The sequence below is a fragment of the Dendrobates tinctorius genome, unplaced genomic scaffold, assembly GCF_039654945.1.
Source record: "Dendrobates tinctorius isolate UK_male_01 unplaced genomic scaffold, ASM3965494v1 ptg000473l, whole genome shotgun sequence".
Lineage (NCBI taxonomy): Eukaryota > Metazoa > Chordata > Amphibia > Anura > Dendrobatidae > Dendrobates > Dendrobates tinctorius.
This window is the reverse complement of record NW_027362135.1, coordinates 72,257-100,106: the sequence shown is the minus strand read 5'-3', so window position 1 is coordinate 100,106 and position 27,850 is coordinate 72,257. Positions and strand designations below refer to the sequence as shown.

General features: G+C 47.4%; 1 protein-coding gene across 1 annotated transcript in view; it reads right to left on the bottom strand.

Moving 5' to 3' along the window:
• The window catches only part of LOC141077916 (otogelin-like), a 280,958-nt gene that overhangs the window by 195,012 nt on the left and 58,096 nt on the right, over positions 1–27,850 (bottom strand). The window contains exon 11 of the mRNA XM_073564686.1: positions 244–360. Within this exon, the coding sequence (XP_073420787.1) occupies positions 244–360 (117 nt within the window). The remainder of the gene's footprint in view (positions 1–243; positions 361–27,850) is intronic.

The following is a 27,850-nucleotide window of genomic DNA, read 5'->3' as shown; positions in this document are numbered from 1 at the left end:
CACCATGCCCAAAATTTAGGTAAATTATTGCCTACACTCACAGATATTATGTTACCCACGTGTACAGCACCAATCGCCACTGATATCTAACAGATGAATCACCACGTGTAAGTCAGACATAATAATAGTCACACAGGTATTAATAAATTAGAATACACAAGAATCTAACAATACATGAACATCCAAAACACGTATTAATACCAGCCCTAGCGATACAATCCGTGCATCAGGACCCGCACTCACCACCGGGTGGCAGGCTTCAAACACTTCACTCAGTAAAATTCCACATTCCTTCTTGGCAAAAAGCTCCCGCAATGGGTTCAGGTGACAGGGACTGCGACTGTCCGGCCTGTCAAGACACTAAATAACAAAAAGACTGATGAGAATACAACAAAGCACCATCACAAGCATATCTAGAATTATGGCGCTAAGGTATAATCATGCCTCCCCATGAACACCAGATCCCACGTAATAACGTCTCCTCATCTTGCTCAGATCTTATGTAATAATGTCTTCTCATTATTTCCAGATCATTATCATCTACAGTTACAGCATAATAATATCTCTTCATTACCTCCAAATATCACCTAAAGTTTCCTCATCGCATTTAGATCCCACATAATGTCTCATCTCAGCCAGATATTATGGAATGTCTCCTCATCACCTCCACGTCCCACATAATGTCTCGCATCCCCACTAGATCCCACATAACGTCTCATCTCAGCCAGATATTATGGAATGTCTCCTCAGCACCTCCACGTCCCACATAATGTCTCGCATCCCCACTAGATCCCACATAATGTCTCATCTCAGCCAGATAATATGGAATGTCTCCTCAGCACCTCCACGTCCCACATAATGTCTCGCATCCCCACTAGATCCCACATAACGTCTCATCTCAGCCAGATATTATGGAATGTCTCCTCATCACCTCCACGTCCCACATAATGTCTCGCATCCCCACTAGATCCCACATAACGTCTCATCTCAGCCAGATATTATGGAATGTCTCCTCAGCACCTCCACGTCCCACATAATGTCTCGCATCCCCACTAGATCCCACATAATGTCTCATCTCAGCCAGATAATATGGAATGTCTCCTCAGCACCTCCACGTCCCACATAATGTCTCGCATCCCCACTAGATCCCACATAACGTCTCATCTCAGCCAGATATTATGGAATGTCTCCTCAGCACCTCCACGTCCCACATAATGTCTCGCATCCCCACTAGATCCCACATAATGTCTCATCTCAGCCAGATATTATGGAATGTCTCCTCAGCACCTCCACGTCCCACATAATGTCTCGCATCCCCACTAGATCCCACATAATGTCTCATCTCAGCCAGATAATATGGAATGTCTCCTCAGCACCTCCACGTCCCACATAATGTCTCGCATCCCCACTAGATCCCACATAACGTCTCATCTCAGCCAGATATTATGGAATGTCTCCTCAGCACCTCCACGTCCCACATAATGTCTCGCATCCCCACTAGATCCCACATAATGTCTCATCTCAGCCAGATATTATGGAATGTCTCCTCAGCACCTCCACGTCCCACATAATGTCTCGCATCCCCACTAGATCCCACATAATGTCTCATCTCAGCCAGATATTATGGAATGTCTCCTCAGCACCTCCACGTCCCACATAATGTCTCGCATCCCCACTAGATCCCACATAATGTCTCATCTCAGCCAGATAATATGGAATGTCTCCTCATCACCTCCACGTCCCACATAATGTCTCGCATCCCCACTAGATCCCACATAATGTCTCATCTCAGCCAGATATTATGGAATGTCTCCTCAGCACCTCCACGTCCCACATAATGTCTCGCATCCCCACTAGATCCCACATAATGTCTCATCTCAGCCAGATATTATGGAATGTCTCCTCATCACCTCCACGTCCCACATAATGTCTCGCATCCCCACTAGATCCCACATAATGTCTCATCTCAGCCAGATATTATGGAATGTCTCCTCAGCACCTCCATGTCCCACATAATGTCTCGCATCCCCACTAGATCCCACATAATGTCTCATCTCAGCCAGATATTATGGAATGTCTCCTCAGCACCTCCACATCCCACATAATGTCTCGCATCCCCACTAGATCCCACATAATGTCTCATCTCAGCCAGATATTATGGAATGTCTCCTCAGCACCTCCACGTCCCACATAATGTCTCGCATCCCCACTAGATCCCACATAATGTCTCATCTCAACCAGATATTATGGAATGTCTCCTCATCACCTCCACGTCCCACATAATGTCTCGCATCCCCACTAGATCCCACATAATGTCTCATCTCAACCAGATATTATGGAATGTCTCCTCATCACCTCCACGTCCCACATAATGTCTCGCATCCCCACTAGATCCCACATAATGTCTCATCTCAACCAGATATTATGGAATGTCTCCTCATCACCTCCACGTCCCACATAATGTCTCGCATCCCCACTAGATCCCACATAATGTCTCATCTCAGCCAGATATTATGGAATGTCTCCTCATCACCTCCACGTCCCACATAATGTCTCACATCCCCACTACATCCCACATAATGTCTCATCTCAGCCAGATAATATGGAATGTCTCCTCATCACCTCCACGTCCCACATAATGTCTCGCATCCCCACTAGATCCCACATAACGTCTCATCTCAGCCAGATATTATGGAATGTCTCCTTATCACCTCCACGTCCCACATAATGTCTCGCATCCCCACTAGATCCCACATAATGTCTCATCTCAGCCAGATATTATGGAATGTCTCCTCATCACCTCCACGTCCCACATAATGTCTCGCATCCCCACTAGATCCCACATAATGTCTCATCTCAGCCAGATAATATGGAATGTCTCCTCAGCACCTCCACGTCCCACATAATGTCTCGCATCCCCACTAGATCCCACATAATGTCTCATCTCAACCAGATATTATGGAATGTCTCCTCATCACCTCCACGTCCCACATAATGTCTCGCATCCCCACTAGATCCCACATAATGTCTCATCTCAACCAGATATTATGGAATGTCTCCTCATCACCTCCACGTCCCACATAATGTCTCGCATCCCCACTAGATCCCACATAATGTCTCATCTCAGCCAGATATTATGGAATGTCTCCTCATCACCTCCACGTCCCACATAATGTCTCGCATCCCCACTACATCCCACATAATGTCTCATCTCAGCCAGATATTATGGAATGTCTCCTCATCACCTCCACGTCCCACATAATGTCTCGCATCCCCACTAGATCCCACATAATGTCTCATCTCAGCCAGATATTATGGAATGTCTCCTCATCACCTCCACGTCCCACATAATGTCTCACATCCCCACTACATCCCACATAATGTCTCATCTCAGCCAGATAATATGGAATGTCTCCTCATCACCTCCACGTCCCACATAATGTCTCGCATCCCCACTAGATCCCACATAACGTCTCATCTCAGCCAGATATTATGGAATGTCTCCTTATCACCTCCACGTCCCACATAATGTCTCGCATCCCCACTAGATCCCACATAATGTCTCATCTCAGCCAGATATTATGGAATGTCTCCTCATCACCTCCACGTCCCACATAATGTCTCGCATCCCCACTAGATCCCACATAATGTCTCATCTCAGCCAGATATTATGGAATGTCTCCTCATCACCTCCACGTCCCACATAATGTCTCGCATCCCCACTAGATCCCAAATAATGTCTCATCATTAGTGATGGGCAAACCCCTGGATGTTCAGATTCTGGGGATTCAAACATTTAAAAAAAAGTTTGGTTTGAGTACCAGAACAGTACCTGAATCCCATTCAGATGAATGGGTGGCCTGAACATCCGTTGTTTGCCACCCCGTCATCTCCATAACAAAGCGGCAAACACGAGCTCTGATTGGCAGTAAGATTACTGTCAGTCAGAGAGTTGTGGTTCCCAAGATGACAACATGAGCCAGCAGATGTGACTGGCAGTAAAAAAGTTTCTGTCATCACAGGCGTCGGATGATGACAGAATATTACTCTCATCAGCCTAAGCCTGATGTTGCTAATAGAGAGACCCGGTGCCACTGACGGGAGTGTTCATCAGCAGGCGCCTGCGCTAAATATAAATACATTTTTAAAAATAACTTTGAGTCTCAGCTATTTTTGATAACTAGCACAAAACTGACAGCTGCGGGCTTTATCATGGCTGGTTAACATTAATAGAGAGGTCCCACGCTGTTTTTTAAAATTATTTAAATAATGAAAAAAAACGGTGTGGGGTCCCCCCATTTTTGACAACTAGCCAAGCTAAAGTAAACAGCTGGGGGCTGGTATTCTCAGACTGGTAAGAGGCCATGGATATTGCCCCTCCAGGCTAAAAATAGCAGCCCTCAGCTGCCCCGGAAAAGGCACATCAAGTGGTGCCGTGGCAAGTGGGGTAATAATTGTGGTGTTGATGTCAGTTGTTTTATTGCCGCTGACATCAAGCCCACAGGTTAGTAATTCAAAGGTTTCTAGAAGTTGCCCCCGTTACTAAATACTTAGATTTTAAAAGAAAACAAAGCCAGAATAAAATACTTTCCTTGAAATGACACAAACTCATTTATTTGAGATAAAGATAAAAAGCACAGATATACAGTGGGGCAAAAAAGTATTTAGTCAGTCAGCAATAGTGCAAGTTCCACCACTTAAAAAGATGAGAGGCGTCTGTAATTTACATCATAGGTAGACCTCAACTATGGGAGACAAACTGAGAAAAAAAAATCCAGAAAATCACATTGTCTGTTTTTTTTTCATTTTATTTGCATATTATGGTGGAAAATAAGTATTTGGTCAGAAACAAAATTTCATCTCAATACTTTGTGATATATCCTTTGTTGGCAATGACAGAGGTCAAACGTTTTCTGTAAGTCTTCACAAGGTTGCCACACACTGTTGTTGGTATGTTGGCCCATTCCTCCATGCAGATCTCCTCTAGACCAGTGATGTTTTTGGCTTTTCGCTTGGCAACACGGACTTTCAACTTCCTCCAAAGGTTTTCTATAGGATTGAGATCTGGAGACTGGCTAGGCCACTCCAGGACCTTGAAATGCTTCTTACGAAGCCACTCCTTCGTTGCCCTGGCGGTGTGCTTTGGATCATTGTCATGCTGAAAGACCCAGCCACGTTTCATCTTCAATGCCCTTGCTGATGGAAGGAGGTTTGCACTCAAAATCTCACGATACATGGCCCCATTCATTCTTTCATGTACCCGGATCAGTCGTCCTGGCCCCTTTGCAGAGAAACAGCCCCAAAGCATGATGTTTCCACCACCATGCTTTACAGTAGGTATGGTGTTTGATGGATGCAACTCAGTATTCTTTTTCCTCCAAACACGACAAGTTGTGTTTCTACCAAACAGTTCCAGTTTGGTTTCATCAGACCATAGGACATTCTCCCAAAACTCCTCTGGATCATCCAAATGCTCTCTAGCAAACTTCAGACGGGCCCGGACATGTACAGGCTTAAGCAGTGGGACACGTCTGGCACTGCAGGATATGAGTCCATGGTGGCGTAGTGTGTTACTTATGGTAGGCCTTGTTACATTGGTCCCAGCTCTCTGCAGTTCATTCACTAGGTCCCCCCGCGTGGTTCTGGGATTTTTGCTCACCGTTCTTGTGATCATTCTGACCCCACGGGGTGGGATTTTGCGTGGAGCACCAGATCGAGGGAGATTATCAGTGGTCTTGTATGTCTTCCATTTTCTAATTATTGCTCCCACAGTTGATTTCTTCACTCCAAGCTGGTTGGCTATTGCAGATTCAGTCTTCCCAGCCTGGTGCAGGGCTACAATTTTGTTTCTGGTGTCCTTTGACAGCTCTTTGGTCTTAACCATAGTGGAGTTTGGAGTCAGACTGTTTGAGGGTGTGCACAGGTGTCTTTTTATACTGATAACAAGTTTAAACAGGTGCCATTACTACAGGTAATGAGTGGAGGAAAGAGGAGACTCTTAAAGAAGAAGTTACAGGTCTGTAAGAGCCAGAAATCTTGATTGCTTGTTTCTGACCAAATACTTATTTTCCACCATAATATGCAAATAAAATGAAAAAAAAACAGACAATGTGATTTTCTGGATTTTTTTTTCTCAGTTTGTCTCCCATAGTTGAGGTCTACCTATGATGTAAATTACAGACGCCTCTCATCTTTTTAAGTGGTGGAACTTGCACTATTGCTGACTGACTAAATACTTTTTTGCCCCACTGTACCTTTACTCCATGAAGCCCATGACCCCTGGAAAAGAAAAAAAGTAATAAACAACCATATCCCTCACCTGTCTGCCGTGAAGATAATCCATTCTGTTCCACGACGATCCAGATGATTTGGAGAGCAGTCATATCAGTGACTGCTGTCCCTGCCAGTCGGCTGACACTAAAGGCCCCTTTACATTTAGCGATGCACCAGCGATCCCGACCACGATACGACCCGGTCAGGATCGCTGGTGCATCGCTAAAAGGTCGCTAGTGAGCTGCCAAACAGGCAGATCTCACTAGCGATGCAGCGACGCAGCAGCGGTCATTACTTATCTGTCAGACGTGGCGATCATGACGTCTTCCGCCCGCGCTTACGTGTCGCTCGTCGGCGCCAGCAGGAAGCAGCCGACGAGAAATGGACCTGCTCGATCTCGCACGATCATCGATAACCAGCGGGGGAGCCAGTTGGAGGTAAGTATCACATGTAGCGATATCGCTAGCTATATCGCTGCTGCGTCACAAAACCGGTGACGCTTTAGTGATATTGCTAGCAATATTGCTATGTGTAAAGCCCCCTGAAGAGAGGAGCATAATCATACTGCTGTGAGAAAGGTCAAAGGCGTTAATAGCTGATGAACCCCAGTGACTTCACTTACTACACCACTCACAGTGTGAGAAGTTTCACACTTTACTGGCGTAGATAGCAGTCGCATCACTGATGTGACTGCTATCCAAATCATCTGGATCTTCCCGGGACTCTGGCCAAATTTCAAGACTCCTTGCCCTGGAAATGTTGTCATTTAGGTTTTGGACACTGAGGCTTTCAGTAACTTCATGGCGACAGCCATCCCTTGGTACTCGCAACCCAGCCGACACTATTTCTCCCGGAAAGCTGTACCTGTCTTACACCAGCGTGTCCCATAACATAATCTGTGCCCTGACCAACGCAGTTACTGGGAATATCCACTTAACAACTGACAAGCGGTCAAGTGCTTGTGGCCAGGGATGCTACATTTCCCTGTCGACACACTGGGAAAAACCTGCTGGAGGTTGTGACCAAGTCGTACCCTGGGACCATTTAATTAAATAAAGATTATTTATTTATTTATCCATATAGAATAATGCAGCTTCCATATAGAATAATGCACCCTCCATATAGTATAATGCAGCCCCCATATTGTATAATGCATCAACCATATAGTATAATGCAGCACCCATATAGTATATTGCAGTCTCCATATAGAATGTAGCTTCCATATAGAATAATGCAGCCTCCATATAGTATAATGCAGCCCTCATATACTATAATGCAACATCCATATTGCATAATGCATCAACCATACAGTATAATGCAGCACCCATATAGTATAATGCAGCACCCATATAGTATAATGCGGCCCCAAGTCTACACCAGTACCTTGTTATAGAAAAAATATGAGCTTAATGAGAAGAAGGGAATTGTAAACATTCAAATGAACCTGTCTCAAAGTAGGGAAATACATTACAGACTGTGGTGCAGAAAAAGCAATGAAGAGCATATAAAAAAATCATGCACAAAAACCAAGTACACTAAAAAACAATGTTTATTGGATATACAATAAAACACTGCAGAGTAGCGGGATATTTAAAAATGGATTTGCATGGTAGAGACAGAGAAGCGGTCAGAAAAAGAGCACCACAGCTACACATGATGTCACAAAGTGGGGTCAACCTAACGATGCACAGTATAATGTGAAAAAGTAGCTGGCTGTATTTCAAAGCATCCTGAATCCTTGTAAGTTTAGCTAGGCCTTGCACTGAGTGCCTAAACTTTCCCAGTTTTAAAGTCAGAATGTTTTATAAATTGCACCAAAAGTGAATCAGAGTTCCTCTTCTACGTGTCTTCCAGGTGTATTGCTGTTCCTCCTTCTAATTTTTGTCAGGCCTTACGCATATAGGAGTCCCATATAGTATAATGCAGCTCCCATATAGTATAATGCAGCACTCATATAATGCAGCACTCATATAGTATAATGCAGCTCTCAAATACACTGCTCAAAAAAATAAAGGGAACACTTAAACAACAGAATATAACTCCAAGCAAATGAAACTTGTGTGAAATCAAACTGTCCACTTAGGAAGCTACACTGATCGACCATCAATTTCACATGCTGTTGTGCAAATGGAATAGACAAGAGATGGAAATTATTGGCAATTATCAAGACACCCTCAATAAAGGAGGATGTCTTTGTGCAAGGAGGAACAGGAGGAGCACTGCCAGAGCCCTGCAAAATGACCTTCAGCAGGCCACAAATGTGCATGTGTCTGCACAAACGGTTAGAAACCAACTCCATGAGGATGATCTGAGTGCCTGATGTCCACAGATGGGGGTTGTGCTCACAGCCCAACATTGTGCAGGACGCTTGGCCACAGAACACCAGGATTGGCAAATTCGCCACTGGCGCCCTGTGATCTTCACAGATGAAAGCAGGTTCACACTGAGCACATGTGACAGACGTGACAGAGTCTGGAGACGCCGTGGAGAGTGATCTGCTGCCTGCAACATCCTTCAGCATGGCCGGTTTGGCAGTGGGTCAGTAATGGTGTGGAGTGGCATTTCTTTGGAGGGACGCGCAGCCCTCCATGTGCTCGCCAGTGGTAGCCTGACTGCCATTAGGTACCGAGATGAGATCCTCAGACCCCTTGTGAGACCATATGCTGGTGCGGTTGGCCCTGGGTTCCTCCTAATGCAGGACAATGCCAGACCTCATGTGACTGGAGTGTGTCAGCAGTTCCTGCAAGATGAAGGCATTGAAGCTATGCACTGTCCCACCCGTTCCCCAGACCTGAATCCGATTGAGCACATCTGGGACATCATGTCTCGCTACATCCACCAATGTCGCATTGCACCACAGACTGTCCAGGAGTTGGCGGATGCATAAGTCCAGGTTTGGGAGGAGATACCTCAGGAGACCATCCTCCGCCTCTTCAGGAGCATGCCCAGGCATTGTACAGTAGGGAGGTCATACAGGCACATGGAGGCCACGCACAATACTGAGCCTCATTTTGACTTGTTTTAAGGACATTACATTTCATTTTAATTTTGTGTGTGACTCCAAATCCAGGCCTCCATTGGTTAATAAATTTCATTTCCATTGATGATTTTTGTGTGATTTTGTTGTCAGCACATTCAACTTTGTACAGGACAAAGTATTCAATGAGAATATTTCATTCATTCAGATATTGTTATGAATGAGTCACCGTAGGAGGCAAAAACATAAATGCTAGCTAAGTCCAGAAAACCAGAGAAGTTGGCAACTATCAGATTGCAGACCCCTGAACCTATCAACACAACTAGCAGTAGCCGTGGGGGGTTCCTACGATGACCTAGACCCCTTGATCACAGCCGGAGAGATACATAGGCCTAAAGAAGGAAAGGGGAAAACTAACTGCCCCAGAGCAGACCCCAAAGCAATAGGCAGCCCCCCACATATAATGACGGTGAAGCCAGATGAAAACACTTACACAGACAGAAAGACAGACTGAGCAAAGACGGGGCCCAAAAACTACCTAGATAGGAACGGATAGGAAGGCTGCTGTCTGCAATCAGCCAAAACCCTATCAGAGACAAAAGCCAACAAGCTGATATAAAAATGGCCCTGAAGCAACTAAACTTCAAAAACTAAATCAGCACTCAGGTAAATTCAGAAGACAGAGCTAACGGAACACTGCACACTCCAGCAGGGAGTGGCAGAATCCAAAAAGCAAGAAAAACAAAAGCAAATCTTAAATGCAAAAGGCAAAACAGCAAACTTAGCTTTAGGAGAGCAGGAATCAGACTGGTGTCCAAGAGTCCACAGAGAAATCACCCGCAGGGCAGAAAGGGCGTAGGCTGCCTTAAATCCAGTCAGTGACTCCACTCGGCCAATCGTCTTCATTAGTCCCAGGTGCCTGATAATCAGGCTCACTACCATCCTTCACTAGAATAGGGAGTTCACCAGGCCTCAGTGACGGAGGGGAAAATGAACTCACAACAGTACCCCCCCCCTTGAGGAGGGGTCACCGAACCCTCAACAACGCTACCAGGGCGATCAGGGTGAGCCCGATGAAAGGCACGCACCAATCTTTTGGCATGAATATCGGAGGCAGAGACCCAGGAATTATCCTCCTGACCATAACCCTTCCACTTAACCAAATACTGGAGTCTCCGTCTAGCCAGACGGGAATCCAGAATTTTCTCTACCTCATATTCCAAGTTACCTTCAACCAATACAGGGTCCGGAGGTGCCACCTCAGGCACAACTGGCTCACCAAACCTCTTCAACAAGGACTTATGGAACACATTATGGATCTTAAATGTGACAGGAAGAGCCAAACGAAAAGAGACCGGATTAATAATCTCCAAAATCTTGTAAGGTCCAATAAATCTAGGCTTAAACTTAGGAGAAGCCACCTTCATAGCAATATTTTTTGATGATAACCACACCATATCACCAATCTTAAACTGGGGACCAATGGTCCTATGTCGATTGGAAAACCGCTGGGCCTTTTCCTGGGAGAGAGATAACTTATCCACCACTTGGTCCCAGATCTGGTGCATTCTCTCCACCACAGTGTCAACACCTGGGCAGGCAGAGGGCTCCACCTGCCCTGAAGAAAATCGAGGATGAAACCCAAAGTTACAAAAAAAAGGTGACATCAAAGTGGCAGAACTAGCTCTATTATTCAAAGCAAATTCGGCCAAGGGCAAAAATGAAACCCAATCATCCTGATCAGCGGAAATAAAACATCTCAAATACGACTCCAAGGTCTGGTTTGTTCTCTCTGTCTGCCCATTGGTCTGAGGGTGAAAAGCAGAGGAGAAGGACAACTGAATTCCCAACTTGGAACAGAACGTCCTCCAAAATTTAGACACAAATTGAACTCCTCTGTCAGATACAATGTTCTCAGGAATCCCGTGCAAGCGAACCACCTGTTGCAAAAACAGGGGCACCAACTCAGAGGAAGATGGCAACTTAGGGAGTGGTACAAGATGAACCATCTTAGAGAACCTATCACAAATCACCCAAATAACAGTCATTCTTTTAGAGACCGGCATATCAGAGATGAAATCCATTGAAATATGGGTCCATGGCCTCCTGGGGACCGGCAAAGGCATCAACAACCCACTAGAGCGAGAACAAGCTTTAGACCGGGAGCAAGTCCCACAGGACTGCACAAAATTCCTGACATCATGAGACAAGGTGGGCCACCAAAAAGAGCGACTCACCAGATCTCTAGTACCAAAAAATACCTGGATGACCAGCCAATGCAGAGCAATGAAGTTCAGACATCACTCTCTTCTTCCACTGGTCAGGAACATACAACTTTCCACTGGGGCAACGCTCAGGTTTATCCTCCTGGAACTCTTGCAGAGCAAGTCTCAAATCGGGCGAGATGGCAGAAAGAACTACCCCTTCGCCTAAGATGGTAGCAGGCTTGGTCACCACAGGAGAATCAGCAAGGAAGCTCCTAGAGAGGGCGTCTGCCTTGACATTCTTAGTTCCAGGAAGGAAAGAGACCACAAAATCAAAACGTGTAAAAAACAAGGCCCACCTAGCCTGTCTAGGGTTCAAGCGTTTAGCCGACTCTAGGTAAATCAAATTTTTGTGGTCAGTGAGGACCACAACCTGATGTTTGGCTCCCTCCAACCAATGTCTCCACTCCTCAAATGCCCATTTCATGGCCAACAGTTCCCGATTCCCCACATCATAGTTACGTTCAGATGAAGAGAACTTTCGGGAAAAGAAAGCACAGGGATTCATTTTAGATGTTACCGGATCCTTTTAGGACAACACTGCTCCTGCACCAATCTCAGAAGCATCCACCTCTACCTGAAACGGGAGTGAGACATCAGGTTGCCGCAGAACCGGGGCGGAGGTAAATCTACGCTTCAGCTCCTGAAAGGAAGCAACCGCCTCCGGAGACCAGTTCAACACATCCGCACCCTTCCTGGTCAGGTCAGTCAATGGTTTGGCAATACTAGAAAATTTTGTTATAAATTTCCGATAAAAGTTAGCAAAACCCAAAAACTTCTGGAGGGCCTTCAAAGAAGTGGGCTGAACCCAATCATAAATGGCCTGTACCTTGGCCGGGTCCATTTCAATAGTTGACGGAGACAAAATAAATCCCAAAAAAGAAATCCTCTGTACTCCAAAAAGGCATTTTGATCCTTTGACATCAGAGAATTCTCTCTCAAGATCCGGAACACAGTCCGAATATGTTCCACATGAGCATCCCAATCCTTGGAGAAGATCAAAATATCGTCCAGATAGATAATCAAAAATTTATCGACAAAGTCTCGAAAAATATCGTTCATGAAGCACTGGAAGACAGAAGGGGAATGTCAGAGACACCGCACTGCACTTGCTCATAGAGCCAGTGCGCGTGTCCTGAGTACAGAAGCAGTGCTAAAAGATACCTGTAGAGACGGGCAGCAGAGGTGACCATGCGTGCTTCAGGCTAATAGTGTCAGGGTCCAGTCAGCGCTGGAAAGTAAAGAGGCATAGGACCTGCGAACACTGAAACTGAATAGTCTGCAAGGGACCTATGGTCATGTGACTGCAAGGGGGCGGGGCTTAGCGTCCTGTATTCAGATAGGACAGGACACCATACAACAACTCAGAGTCAGGCAAAACAGAGGTCACAGCAGTACGGGCAAACGAGGTACAGGAGGGACAAACAGACGGGTAGTCAGACAAAGCCAAAGGTCATACACAAGAGGGTGACGCGGTACCAAGGGGACGAGCAGAGAGAAGTCGGGTCACAAGCAGAGAGTCATACACGAGAGGTAGCGCAGTACAAGAGGGGCAGGCAGAACTCGTAACAGGGACAGAACCAGATCACAACCGAACAAGCAAGCAAGATATCAGGCACAAGGCACACGTATACCAGAGGTCACTTAACTCAGCCGAGGGCAGGAGTATAACTGACACCGGACCCAGGTCCAGTGAGCACTAAATAGCCTCCTGCTGCCAGAGAGAGGCAGCACAATTAACCCATAGTCTAACCAGGACGGGTCAAAGCGAAATCCTGTCCTGGATCATGACAGTACCCTCCTCTCAATGGGGGGCCACCGGACCCCAGGTCTCTCAGGGTACTTGGCGTGAAAGGCTCGGATCAACCGATCCGCATGAACTGATCGAGCAGGAACCCACGAGCGTTCCTCAGGACCGTAGCCCTTCCAATGTATCAGCTACTGAAGGGCGCGACGGACCAACCTGGAGTCGACAATTCGTTCCACCTCGTACTCAGCCTGCCCATCTACCAGAACCTGTGTCGGGGAAGATGATGATCCTTCCCCACTGGACCTCACAGGTTTCAAAAGGGCCTTATGGAAAACATTAGGGATCCTTAGAGATGGCGGAAGACTCAACCGAAAAGCCACCGGGTTAACTGCTTCGGTAATTACATAGGGACCTATAAACTTGGGTCCAAGCTTCGCAGAGGGGACCTTGAGCCTTATATTTTTGGTGGATAACCATACCTTATCTCCGACCTGAAACACTGGACCCACGGATCGTTTTTTGTCCGCAAAAAATTTAAATTTGTCCTGGGCCTTCGTAATGTTATTCTGGACCTCCCGCCATACCTCCCCCAACCGCTGGATTGTCTCCTCCGCCCCAGGACACCCAGAATTCAAGCGGGAAAATTCTCCAAAAAGAGGATGAAACCCATAATTGCATAAAAAAGGAGATGTACCCGTAGACTGGTTAGTGCGGTTGTTAAATGCAAACTCAGCCAATGGTAACACAGAACACCAATCATCCTGTCGGGTTGAGTTCAAACAACGCAGAATTTGCTCCAGAGACTGATTGGTCCGCTCAGTCTGCCCATTAGTCTCTGGATGGTAGGCGGATGAAAAGGACAGACCAATACCCAACCTCCTACAAAAAGCTCTCCAAAATCTGGACACAAATTGCACTCCCCTATCAGACACCACATTCAGGGGTACCCCATGCAACCGCACCACATGCTCCACAAACAATCTGGACAATGTTTCCGCATTAGGTAGAGCTGCCAAAGGTACAAAATGTGCCTGCTTACTAAACCTGTTCACTACGACCCAGACCACGGTATTACCCTTGGAAGGGGGAAGGTTGGTGATGAAATCCATGGACAGATGAGTCCATGGTCTCTCAGGAATTGGCAGTGGTACCAATTCCCCGGCCGGCCGGTTATGGGGAGTTTTACAAACCTCACACGCAGACACATACTCCCCAACATCAGAGGCTAAAGAAGACCACCAGAATATTCTAGCAATGGCCTTCCGGGTCGCTGAGATCCCTGGATGTCCACCCAGAACTGAGTCATGGAACTCCTGGAGGACCTTGAGACGAAACTGAGCTGGCACAAAAAGTTTATCTAACGGCTTAGCTGGAGGTGCAAGAGCCTGGGCTTCTCGAATCTCCCGTTCCAACACATTAGAAACCTCTGCCACCACCACCCCAGGCTGAAGAATGGAGGATGGTGGTTCCGGGGGGGACACCGGATCAAGACTGCGTGACAACGCATCCGCTCTGATATTCTTGGATCCTGGTCGAAAAGTGATCGAGAAGTTGAATCGGAAAAAAAAAAGTGACCATCTAGCCTGTCTGGGAGTCAACCTTTTAGCTGACTCAATGTAAGCTAGGTTTTTGTGGTCCGTGATTACCGTTATAGGATGAACAGCCCCCTCCAAAAAATGCCTCCATTCTGCAAAAGCCAATTTTACGGCCAGAAGTTCCCGATTCCCCACATCATAGTTTCTCTCCGCAGGGGAGAACTTCTTTGAGAAAAAGGCGCAAGGTCTTAAATTGGTCAAAGTGGCGGGTCCCTGGGACAATACCGCCCCCACCCCCACCTCTGAGGCGTCTACCTCAACAATAAATGGTTCAGAGGGGTCCGGTTGGATAAGAACCGGGGCCGACATGAAACATTTTTTCAAAAACTGAAATGCCGCTACCGCTGCGGTTGACCAATTCTTGATATCGGCCCCCTTTTGAGTCATGTCTGTGAGGGGTTTAACCACCTGTGAGAACGCCCTTATAAATTTCCGATAATAATTAGCGAACCCTAGGAAACGTTGCAGACCCTTCAAATCACAAGGTTGAACCCACTCGAGAATGGCCTGCACCTTATTAGGATCCATGCGATACCCTTCAGCAGACACGATGAACCCCAGAAAGGACAGTTCCTGAACAAAAAATAAACATTTTTCAAGTTTAGCAAACAGACAGTTCTCCCTGAGCCTTTGGAGAACTGCCTGAACATGACCAATGTGAGTCTGTTTATCAGGCGAGTAGATTAAAATGTCATCCAAATACACCACCATAAAACGTCCAATCAAATCGGAGAACACATGATTTATGAAATTTTGGAAGACCGCTGGAGCGTTGGTCAGGCCGAAGGGCATGACCAAATTTTCAAACAACCCTTCAGTAGTGAGAAAAGCGGTCTTCCATTCATCTCCGTCCCGGACTCGGATAAGGTTATACGCTCCCCGTAGATCTAATTCCGAAAACCACTTAGCTCCGGACAACTGATTGTATAAATCAGGAATAAGTGGAAGGGGATAAGTATTCCTCACAGTTATTTTATTTAACTCACGAAAATCGAGGCATGGGCGCAAACCGTCTTTTTTTTTTACAAAAAAGAACCCTGCCGCCACAGGAGAAACAGAAGGACGAATATGTCCCTTACGGAGGCTCTCGGAAATATATTCCTTCATCGCAGCCCGTTCCGGACCCGAGAGGTTATACAGGCGGGCTTTGGGCAATTTAGCACCTGGAACCAGGTCAATGGCACACTCAAATGGGCGGTGTGGTGGTAAAACCTCAGCCTCTTTTTCGGAGAAAACGTCAGTATAATCTATCAGGCACTCCGGAATGCCTTCTAGACCCACGGACGACACAGACACAGAAACAAGACATTTCTCAGAGCAATAGGGACCCCATTTAACAATATCCCGAAATTCCCAATTAATCACAGGATTATGCAGCTGTAACCAGGGGAACCCCAACACCAGTCCCGCAGGCAGGTTGTTCATTACAAAACATGAAATACGTTCCTGGTGTAAGGAACTCACTTTAAGGAGAAACTCTTCAGTACAAAACACAATGTCATTCTTAACCAGTGGTGTTTTGTCAATAGCAACAAGGTGAATCGGAGTCTCCAACCTAACTGTCCCTAACTTACACCTGGCCACCAAGTCAGAGTCAATAAAGTTCAATGATGAACCGCAATCCACGAAGGCAGAAGTGGATGTGGAAACACCCCCACAACAAAGTTCCACTTAAAATGACATTTTAGAAAATGCAGAAAAGGGTACCTGAGAGCCTGGGTGACCTCCACGATAATCACCCGGGCTCAGTCGCTTGTTGGTTAGTGGCCGGGAGGGGCAATGCTTTTTCCAATGTCCAGACTCGCCACTGTGAACACAGCATTTTCTCACGTGCCGTTGTCTCCTTTCTTCCTCCTTAAGGTTGATGGTTCCCATCTCCGTGATTTTCAATGAAGAACTGGCTCCCCTTCCTTGGGAGAATAATGATGTCTCGGTTTGTATCACTCCCCTTGCCCGTAACCTGCGATCCATTCGGACGGCCTGTGTCACAGCTTCCTCCAGGGCATCAGGTGGGGGGTGGAGAGCCAAGGCGTCTTTCAGATGCTCAGACAGGCCTCTACGGAACAACCCCCGGAGAGCGGCGTCGTTCCAGCAGACCTCAGCAGCCCAGCGTCTGAACTCTGAGCAAAACCACTCGGCTGAGTGTTTCCCCTGGCACACACTCATCACCATGTCCTCAGCCATACGCACCCGATCAGGCTCATCATAAATATGCCCCAGGGCCTCAAAAAATGCATCCACAGTCGAACGCTCAGGGGCCGTGGTAGGAAGGGAGAAAGCCCAAGCTTGGGGGGCTCCCCTTAACAGAGACATAATGACCCCCACTCTCTGACTTTCATCCCCAGAAGAGTGTGGTCTTAACGAAAAAAAAAGCTTACAGCCCTCCTTGAAAACTCTGAAGTCATTTTTATCTCCAGAAAAGGTATCTGGTAACTTCACTGGAGACTCAGGGGAAATTAATGTAACATCCCGAGCCCCCCATGAAAGAACCCCCTGCACAGTGTCGGCGATCAGCTGCTGAGACTGAGCCAGGACTCTTTGTTCTCCAAAGAGTTTCTGAGCATCTGCGTCAGATGCTTAACCTGCTCAGAAAGAGCGTGCATAGGATCCATCACACACACAGGTGAATGGGAGCAGAGAAAAAAAAATGGTATAGGTCAGTTATAATGTCAGACACCGCACTGCACTTGCTCACAGAGCCAGTGCGCGTGTCCTGAGTACAGAAGCAGTGCTAAAAGATACCTGGGGAGCAGGCAGCAGAGGTGACCATGCGTGCTTCAAGCTAATAGTGTCAGGGTCCAGTCAGCGCTGGAAGGTAAAGAGGCACGGGACCTGCGGACACTGAAACTGAATAGTCTGCAAGGGACCTATGGTCATGTGACTGCAAGAGGGCGGGGCTTAGCGTCCTGTATTCAGATAGGACAGGACACCATACAACAACTCAGAGTCAGGCAAAACAGAGGTCACAGCAGTACGGGCAAACGAGGTACAGGAGGGACAAACAGACGGGTAGTCAGACAAAGCCAAAGGTCAAACACAAGAGGGTGACGCGGTACCAAGGGGACGAGCAGAGAGAAGTCGGGTCACAAGCAGAGAGTCATACACGAGAGGTAGCGCAGTACAAGAGGGGCAGGCAGAACTCGTAACAGGGACAGAACCAGATCACAACCGAACAAGCAAGCAAGATATCAGGCACAAGGCACACGTATACCAGAGGTCACTTAACTCAGCCGAAAGCAGGAGTATAACTGACACCGGACCCAGGTCCAGTGAGCACTAAATAGCCTCCTGCTGCCAGAGAGAGGCAGCACAATTAACCCATAGTCTAACCAGGACGGGTCAAAGCGAAATCCCGTCCTGGATCATGACAGGGCATTAGTGAGCCCAAAAGGCATCACCAGGTACTCAAAATGTCCCTCTGGAGTATTAAACGCCGTCTTCCATTCATCCCCCTGCTTAATGCGGATAAGATTATACGCCCCCCTGAGGTCAAGCTTGGTAAACCAGCAAGCACCTCTGACTCTAGAGAATAGATCCGAAATCAGGGGTAACGGATACTGATATTTAATAGTAATTTTATTGAGGGCACGATAATCAATACAAGGCCTTAAAGAACCATCCTTCTTGGCCACAAAAAAAAAAACGGCACCTAAGGGTGAAGAGGATGGTCTAATATGACCCTTCTCCAACGCCTCCTTAATATAGGACCGCATAGCCTCGTGCTCGGGTACAGATAAATTGAAGAGCCGACCCTTAGGAAATTTACACCCCGGACTTAGTTCAATTGCACAGTCATAACTCCTATGAGGAGGCAAAGACGCAGACTCATTCTCACTAAATACATCATAGAAGTCCGCCAAATAGTCAGGAACCTCATGCGACTGAGGAAAGGTGGAAAAAACCGGAGCCTCACTAAAGGTACACCGGCAACCCCAACTCACCACAGACACAGACTTCCAATCCAAAACTGGATTATGAATCTGCAACCAGGGAAACCCCAGAACAACGGCATCATGCAGACCATGCAACACCAAAAATCTACAATTTTCTTGGTGGTCTGGGGCAATCCGCATGACCAACTGGGTCCAAAACTGAGGTTTATTTTTAGCCAGAGGGGTAGCATCAATCCCCCTCAAAGGGATAGGCATCTGCAGAGGTGTCAACGGAAATCCACAACGTTTAGCAAACTCCAAGTCCATAAGGTTTAGCGCTGCTCCCGAATCCACAAACGCCTTGGCGGAAAATGTGGACAGGGAACAGATCAGAGTAATCGCCAAAAGAAACTTAGGCTGAACCCCACCAACAGAAAACGTGTGTGCAAAGCGTTTCTCACGTTTAGGACAAACAGAAATAATATGTGAGGCATCTCCACAGAAAAAACACAGCTTATTACGCCTTCTGAATTCCTGATGTTGCGCCTTAGACAAAACTCTATCACATTGCATAGGTTCAGACGTCTGTTCAACCGGTGGCAACACCTCTCGTATAATCCTGCGTTCACTTAAACGCCAATCAACCTGAATGGCTAAAGACATAGAATCGTCCAGACCAGAGGGAACAGGAAATCCCACCATAGTATCTTTTACGGCTTCTGACAAACCCTTCCGAAAGAGAGCAGCCAAGGCACTATCATTCCAGGTAGTAAGGACCGCCCAATTTCGGAACTTTTGACAGTACAACTCTGCAGATTCTCGACCCTGGCTTAATGCTAACAGGGTCTTTTCAGCCTAATCAATAGCATTAGGTTCGTCGTACAGCAACCCCAAGGCTTGAAAAAATGCGTTCACATTAGTCAGCATAGGGTCATCTGGTTTCAAAGAAAACGCCCAATCCTGGGGATCGCCGCGCAGCAAAGAGATGACAATTCTAACCTGCTGCGCGGGGCTCCCTGACGAGTTAGGCTTCAAAGCAAAAAATAATTTACAATTATTTTTGAAACTCAAAAATTTAGATCGATCCCCAAAAAATACATCAGGTGTAGGAATCTTTGGTTCAACAGCATGAGAACGAGCAAGATAGGCGGAAATTCCTCGCACTTCAGCAGCGAGCTGCTCCACACGATCAGACACTTGCTTAATCTCCATTGAGAGAAAAAAAAAAAATTCCCCCTACGGCCTCAGAGATATAGCGGAAAGAATATACACACACACACCTTTCTTTTTTTTTTTTTTAAACACAATTCTTTCCTGCTATTGAGTACCCCAGGATCTGCGGTTGGGCGGGTGATTCTGTTATGATTGAGTCACCGTAGGAGGCAAAAACAGAAATGCTAGCTAAGTCCAGAAAACCAGAGAAGTTGGCAACTATCGGATTGCAGACCCCTGAACCTATCAACACAACTAGCAGTAGCCGTGGGGGGCTCCTACGATGACCTAGACCCCTCGATCACAGCCGGAGAGATACATAGGCCTAAAGAAGGAAAGGGGAAAACTAACTGCCGCAGAGCAGACCCCAAAGCAATAGGCAGCCCCCCACATATAATGACGGTGAAGCCAGATGAAAACACTTACACAGACAGAAAGACAGGCTGAGCAAAGACGGGGCCCAAAAACTACCTAGATAGGAACGGATAGGAAGGCTGCTGTCTGCAATCTGCCAAAACCCTATCAGAGACAAAAGCCAACAAGCTGATATAAAAATGGCCCTGAAGCAACTAAGCTTCAAAAACTAAATCAGCACTCAGGTAAATCCAGAAGACAGAGCTAACGGAACACTGCACACTCCAGCAGGGAGTGGCAGAATCCAAAAAGCAAGAAAAACAAAAACAAATCTTAAATGCAAAAAGGCAAAACAGAAAACTTATCTTTAGGAGAGCAGGAATCAGACTGGTGTCCAAGAGTCCACAGAGAAATCACCCGCAGGGCAGAAAGGGCGTAGGCTGCCTTAAATTCAGTCAGTGACTCCACTCAGCCAATCATCTTCATTAGTCCCAGGTGCCTGATAATCAGGCTCACTACTTTCCTTCACTAGAATAGGGAGTTCACCAGGCCTCAGTGACGGAGGGGAAAATGAACTCACAACAGATATAGGATGTGTTATTTGAGTGTTCCCTTTATTTTTTGAGCAGTGTAGCATAATGCAGCCCCCAAATAGTATAATGCAAACCCATATAGTATAATGTAGCAATCTTAGAATATAATAAAGCCCCCATACAGTATAATGCACCCCATACCTCTTCACTTAACACTACTCAGACTGTCAGGAACACCGCACTGAACTTGCTCACTGAGCCAGTCCGTGTGTCCTGAGTAAAGCGAACAGTGTTCAAAGATACCTGTGGAGCGGGCAGCAGCCGAGTAGATGCGTACTTCAGAGCCGCAGGACCTGAAGCCCGTGACTGCTAGGGGCGTGGCCTAAACTCCACAGAGCTAGGAGCTGCAAGATAACTCCTAGCAGGGTAACTGCGAGACAAAGTTACCAGGGGGCATAGACAGGGAGAATAGTCAAGACGTAGCCAATGAGTCACACACAGAGATAGCTGCAAAGGTTCAAGAGGGGCGAGCAGAGAGTAGTCAGGTCACAGGCAATGAGTCATACACAGAGATAATAACGCAGTACAAAATCAACAGGCAAACTCACAATGGGAAACAGAACCGGGTCAGAACCAAACCATTTAAACAAACTATAGCAACAAACAGGCACACAGGGGTCAGCACACTAGGCCAAAGGCAAAAGTATAACTGGCAGGGATTGAAGCTTCCCAGGGGTTTAAGAAGCTCTCCCAGAACCAGAAAGAGGCCACAATCATTAACCCCAGGAGTGCAGGTCAAAACCTGCACCGAGCTCCAGACATTAACCCCAGGTGTGCAGCTCAAAAACCTGCACTGGGATCATGACAGTACCCCCCTCTCAACGGGGGGCCTCTGGACCCCCAGACTTCCCCGGGTACTTGGCATGGAAAGCCCGAACCAGGCGATCTGCATGTACCGAGCGAGCAGGGACCCATGACCGCTCCTCTGGTCCACATCCCTTCCAGTGGACCAGGTACTTCAAAGAGCGGCGCACCCACCGAGAGTCCACAATATGTCCGACCTCATACTCCAATTGACCCTCCACCAGCACTGGAGGAACAACAGACTCAGAGTTCTCTTTGACAGATCCTGCGAGTTTCAACAGAGATTTATGGAACACATTGGATATTTTTAAGGAGGCGGGGAGACACAACCTATATGCCCCTGGGTTGACTATCTCCATAATCTCGTACGGACCAATGAACTTTGGTCCCAACTTAGCTGATGGTACCTTTAAGTTGATGTTACGTGTGGAGAGCCAAACCTTCTCTCCCACCTGAAACATGTCTCCCGAGGCTCTCTTTTTGTCAGCAAAATATTTGTATCTCCCCTGGGCCCGAGAGATATTACGCCAGACTTCAGCCCAGAGGTTTTTTAACCATTGAACGGACCCCTCTGTCCCTGGACAACCGGAATCCACCCGAGAAAACTCCTCAAAATGCGGATTAAACCCATAGTTAATCAGGAATGGGGACATGTTGGTGGACTGACTCACCCGGTTGTTAAAAGCGAATTCCGCCAACGGTAAAGCATCACACCAATCCTCCTGTCTGGCGGAGTTCAGACACCTGAGAATTTGTTCCAGGGATTGATTGGTGCGTTCTCTCTGAACATTACTCTCCGGGTGATATGCCGACGAGAAGGAGAGTGAGATGCCCAATTTCATACAGAACGCCCTCCAAAATCTGGCCACAAACTGCACACCTCTGTCAGACACAACATTCAGGGGTACCCTATGCAATCGGACCACATGCTGCACAAACAACCTTGACAATGTTTCTGCTGAGGGTAATGCTGCCAAGGGAATGAAATGGGCCTGTTTAGAAAACCTATCCACCACCACCCAGATCACGGTATTGCCCCTGGAAGGTGGAAGGCCAGTAATAAAATCCATGGAAAGATGAGTCCATGGCCTTTCAGGAACCGGTAAAGGTATGAGTTCCCCAGCCGGTCGGTTATGCGAGCTTTTGGAATGGGCACACATGCCACAAGCCGAAACAAATTCCTTGACATCGGACCTTAATGAAGGCCACCAAAAACCCCTGGCTACTGCCTCTCTAGTGGCCGTGATACCTGGATGAGCACTCAGCCTAGACTCATGAAACTCCTGCAGAAGTCTAGGCCGCAATGAATCTGGAACAAACAGTTTATCCCCTGGCCTGGTTGCCGGAGCTAGGGCCTGAGCCCTTAGAATTTCTTGTTCCAACTCAGTTGAGACCCCCGCCACTACCACCCCTGGGGGAAGAATGGAGGACGGCGGCTCAGGGGGAGACACTGGATCAAAACTTCAGAACAGGGCATCCGCTTTAACATTTTTGGACCCCGGTCGAAAAGTAATGGAGAACTGAAATCGTGGAAAAAAAAGTGACCAACGGGCCTGTCTAGGAGTAAGCCTCTTAGCAGATTCAAGGTATGCCAAATTTTTGTGATCCGTGACAACCGTGAAAGGGTGAGCCGCCCCTTCCAAAAAGTGCCTCCATTCCTCAAACGCCAGCTTGACCGCAAGAAGTTCCCTATTGCCTACATCATAGTTGTCACGGTCACGTGTGTCTGGACGCAGTGAGTACCGCAAGGCGAACCCATATGACACACGTGACCCTGGATACACCGCCTCCAGTGGGGCGAATTTAAATAATAAAACGTGCAGCTGGATACGCCGCCTCCAACTGGCGAATTTAGGTATTACACGTTATACATACAGTAGTCTGGAAACCCCGCCTCCAGTAAGGCGAATTTAAATAATAAAGGGGGAACCTGGGTAACATTAACAATGGTGGGCCCTGCAATAGGGAATAGGGAAGAGGAGACCTCCTGTACTCCCCTGAGCCAGTGTCCCTGCACTCCTAATTTTCCCTATGTCGGTTCCACACCGGGCGACGCACAGGAACCTAAAAACCCTAGCTCGCCCTGAACCTAAACCCTCACTAGGGAATTGGTCGGTGCGGAAACTAATCCCACCACTGCACTAAACACACATGAGAGAAAATGACAATACAGGGGAAACCCCACTTAGCTTTGCTCTGTTGCGTACGCTCCTAGCAACAGAGCCCACCACCTGTGTGCATCTTCACCTCCACCCGGATCCATCACCATAACTGGATCCTTCACCATAGTGCAGCCTTGGAGCAGAGTCCACCACCAATTGCAGAAGTCCAGTAACACAGTCCCAAAGATGAGTTCAGCTCCTGCCCAAAAAGTCAAGCATGCTTGAGTCCAGCTCTCAGCAACCAAGTCCCGCATGCTGAGTGCAACTCTCTCTATAGTCGTCACTCCACCAAGCCATGCAAGCACTTCCTGCAGACACCATAAACTGTGACTCCACCACGCCATGCCAGCCCTTCTTGCAGACCACACAGCTGCCACTCGTCCCCTCTGGCTGGGCTGCGCAGGACTCATGTTCAGCTCCTTCCTCACCCAGGCTCGCTTCCCAAATGAAGAACACAATATCACCAACAGTGTTGAACACACCTGGCTCTCTTTTATAGAGCCTCACACCTGATTTATAATTACGTGCACTAAACCAAAGAAACTAAAGTGCACTACCACTCACCACCACCAAGGCAACTTAGAATGAACGACACCACGTGTAATAATTCTAATGGCCACCAGGGGCAATCACATCACTTTGGCACCTAGCCAAAGGAAAAAAAGTTCATTTATCCATTTACACTGTCAGATCCACGCCTGGATCATGACAATAGTTTTTCTCAGCTGAAGAGAACTTCTTGGAGAAGAAGGCATAGGGTTTGAGATTGGTAAGGGTGGCCGGACCCTGGGACAGCACAGCCCCCACCCCCACTTGAGAAGCATTCACCTCCACAATAAATGGTTTGGATGGGTCAGGTTGTACCAACACCGGGGCAGACATGAAACATTTCTTAATCGCTGAGGATTCCTTAGCGAGTACAGACCAATTTTTTACATCAGCTCCCTTCTGGGTAAGATCCGTGAGCGGTTTAACCACTTGTGAGAAACCTTTAATTTATCTCCGGTAATAGTTTGCAAATCCTAAGAAGCGCTGGAGCCCCTTGAGATCTCGAGGCTGAACCCAGTCAGCAATCACCAGCACCTTCTTAGGATCCATACGAAACCCCTCACAGGACACAATCAACCCCAAAAAAGACAGCTCCTGTACAAAAAACGAACATTTTTCCAATTTAGCGAACAATTGGTTCTCCCTGAGTCTCTGGAGAACTGTCTTTAGATGTTGCAAGTGAGATTGACTGTCCGGGGAATACACCAAAATGTCATCCAAATAAATAATAACAAAACGGCCTATCAGATCAGAAAACACAACATTGATAAAATTTTGGAAAATAGCGGGTGCATTAGCTCAGTGTTCCCCAACCTTTTTTGCACCAGGGACTGGTTTCAAGCAGGACCATTCTTCCATGGCCCGGCAGGGTGGGGATGGAGGTGTGGCAGGGGCGGGGCTTTGGTCAGAAGGAGGCGGGGGGCTATGGACGCGGTTGTAGTGTAGCAGTGCATACTTATAATTAAATGATAACATTTATAATGTGACTCAACTCACCATAGGTTTTGAATGAGTGCTCCATCACCCCCATCCTTGCCTTTTCCATCACCCCATCATTGCCTTCACCCCATCACTGCCGTCTCGCCATCACTCCCATCAATGCCTTCTCTCCATCACCCCCATCATGGCCTTCTCCCATTACCCCCTCATGGCCTTCTCGCATCACCCCAGGCATCATGGCCTTCTCTCCCCATCACGGTCTTCTCCTCATGTCCCCATCTCCTCCAGGGCCAGGCTAACCTACACAAACACAGACAAACACACAGACATACACACACAGACATACATATACACACACAGACAGACATACACACACACACACAGACATACATATACACACACAGACATACATACACACACACACACACAGACAGACATACATACATACACACACACACACATTATATATACACACACACAGACACCACCTCTCTCCTCTCACCTGTCCGCAGCATTACCCGCGCTTCCTCGCTCTGACACAGCAGCGGCCGCTGAATGATGACGTCATTCAGCGGCGCGCTCCTCTCTGTGTCAGTCAGAGACAGGAAGCGCGGGCGGCGGGCAGGAAGCTGGACGGGTCCTTGCAGCTCCGCTCCTGCTATTCCCTCTTGCAGGCAGCGGAGCTGCTTGGATCGCTCCCTGGCCGCCGCTACACATGAGGGCAGTCTAAGAATTGCTGCGCGCTGCCCCAGCCCCCGCTACGCCACTGACCTCCCCTGGCTCCCCTTGTGTCCGCGGACCGGCAAGGACACTGCAGCGGTCCGGTGCTGGGCCGCGGACCGGCGGTTGGGGACCCCTGCATTAGTTAACCCAAACGGCATTACCAGGTTCTCAAAGAGTCCTTCTTGTTATGAATGAGTCACCGTAGGAGGCAAAAGCACTTATGCAAGCTAAGTCCAGAAAACCAGAGAAGTTGGCAACTATCAGATTGCAGACCCCTGAACCAATCAACACAACTAGCAGTAGCCGTGGGGGGTTCCTATGATGCCCTAGACCCCATAGGCCTAAAGAAAGAAAGGGGAAATCTAAACTGACCCAGAGCAGACCCCAAAGCAATAGGCAGCCCCCAACATATAATGACGGTGAAGCAAGAAGAAAATACTAACACAGACAGAAAGATAGACTGAGCAAAGACGGGGCCCCAAAACTACCTAGATAGGAACGGACAGGAAGGCTGCTGTCTGCAATCTGCAAAAACCCTATCAAAGACATAAGCCAACCAGCTGATATGAAAAAAGGCCCTGAAGCAGCTAGGCTTCAAAAACTGAATCAGCACTCAGGTATTTTCAGAAGACAGAGCTAAATGAATTCAGCACCCCCAGCAGGGAATGGCAGAAATCCAGAAAAACAAAGCAAAATCAAAGTCTAAGCACAAAAGCAAAAGGCCGAGCAGCAAACTTAGCTTTGGAGGAGCAGGAATTCAGACTGGTCTCCAAGGATCCCACAGAGAAATCACCCGCAGGGCAGAAGGGCGTCGGCAGCATTATATCCAGTCCGTAACTCCACTCAGCCAGTCACAATCATCAGCCTCAGGTGTTTGACAATCAGGCTCACTACCTTTCTTTACCAGAAGAGGGAGTTCCTCGGGCCTCAGTAATGAAGGGGAAAATTAACTCACAACAGTACCTCTCCCTTGAGGAGGGGTCACCGAACCCTCAACTATGCCACCAGGGCGATCAGGGTGAGCCCGATGAAAGGCACGCACCAATCGCTTGGCATGAATATCAGAGGCGGAGACCCAGGAATTATCCTCCTGACCATAACCCTTCCACTTAACCAAATACTGGAGTCTCCGTCTAGCCAGACGGGAATCCAGTACTTTCTCTACCTCATACTCCATGTTACCTTCAACCAATACAGGGTCTGGAGGTGCCACCCCCGGAACAACAGGTTCAACAAACCTCTTCAACAAAGATTTAAGGAACACATTATGGATTTTAAATGTGACAGGAAGAGCCAAACGAAAAGAGACCGGATTAATAATCTCCACAATCTTGTAAGGTCCAATAAATCTAGGCTTAAACTTAGGAGAAGCCACCTTCATAGCAATATTTTTTGATGATAACCACACCATATCACCAACCTTAAACTGGGGACCAATGTTCCTATGTCGGTTGGAAAACCGCTGGGCCTTCTCCTGGGAGAGAGATAACTTTTCCACCACTTGGTCCCAGATCTGGTGCATTCTCTCCACCACAGTGTCAACACCTGGGCAGGCAGAGGGCTCCACCTGCCCTGAAGAAAATCGAGGATGAAACCCAAAGTTACAAAAAAAAGGTGACATCAAAGTGGCAGAACTAGCTCTATTATTCAAAGCATATTCGGCCAAGGGCAAAAATGAAACCCAATCACCCTGATCAGCAGAAATAAAACATCTCAAATATGACTCCAAGGTCTGGTTTGTTCTCTCTGTCTGCCCATTGGTCTGAGGGTGAAAAACAGAGGA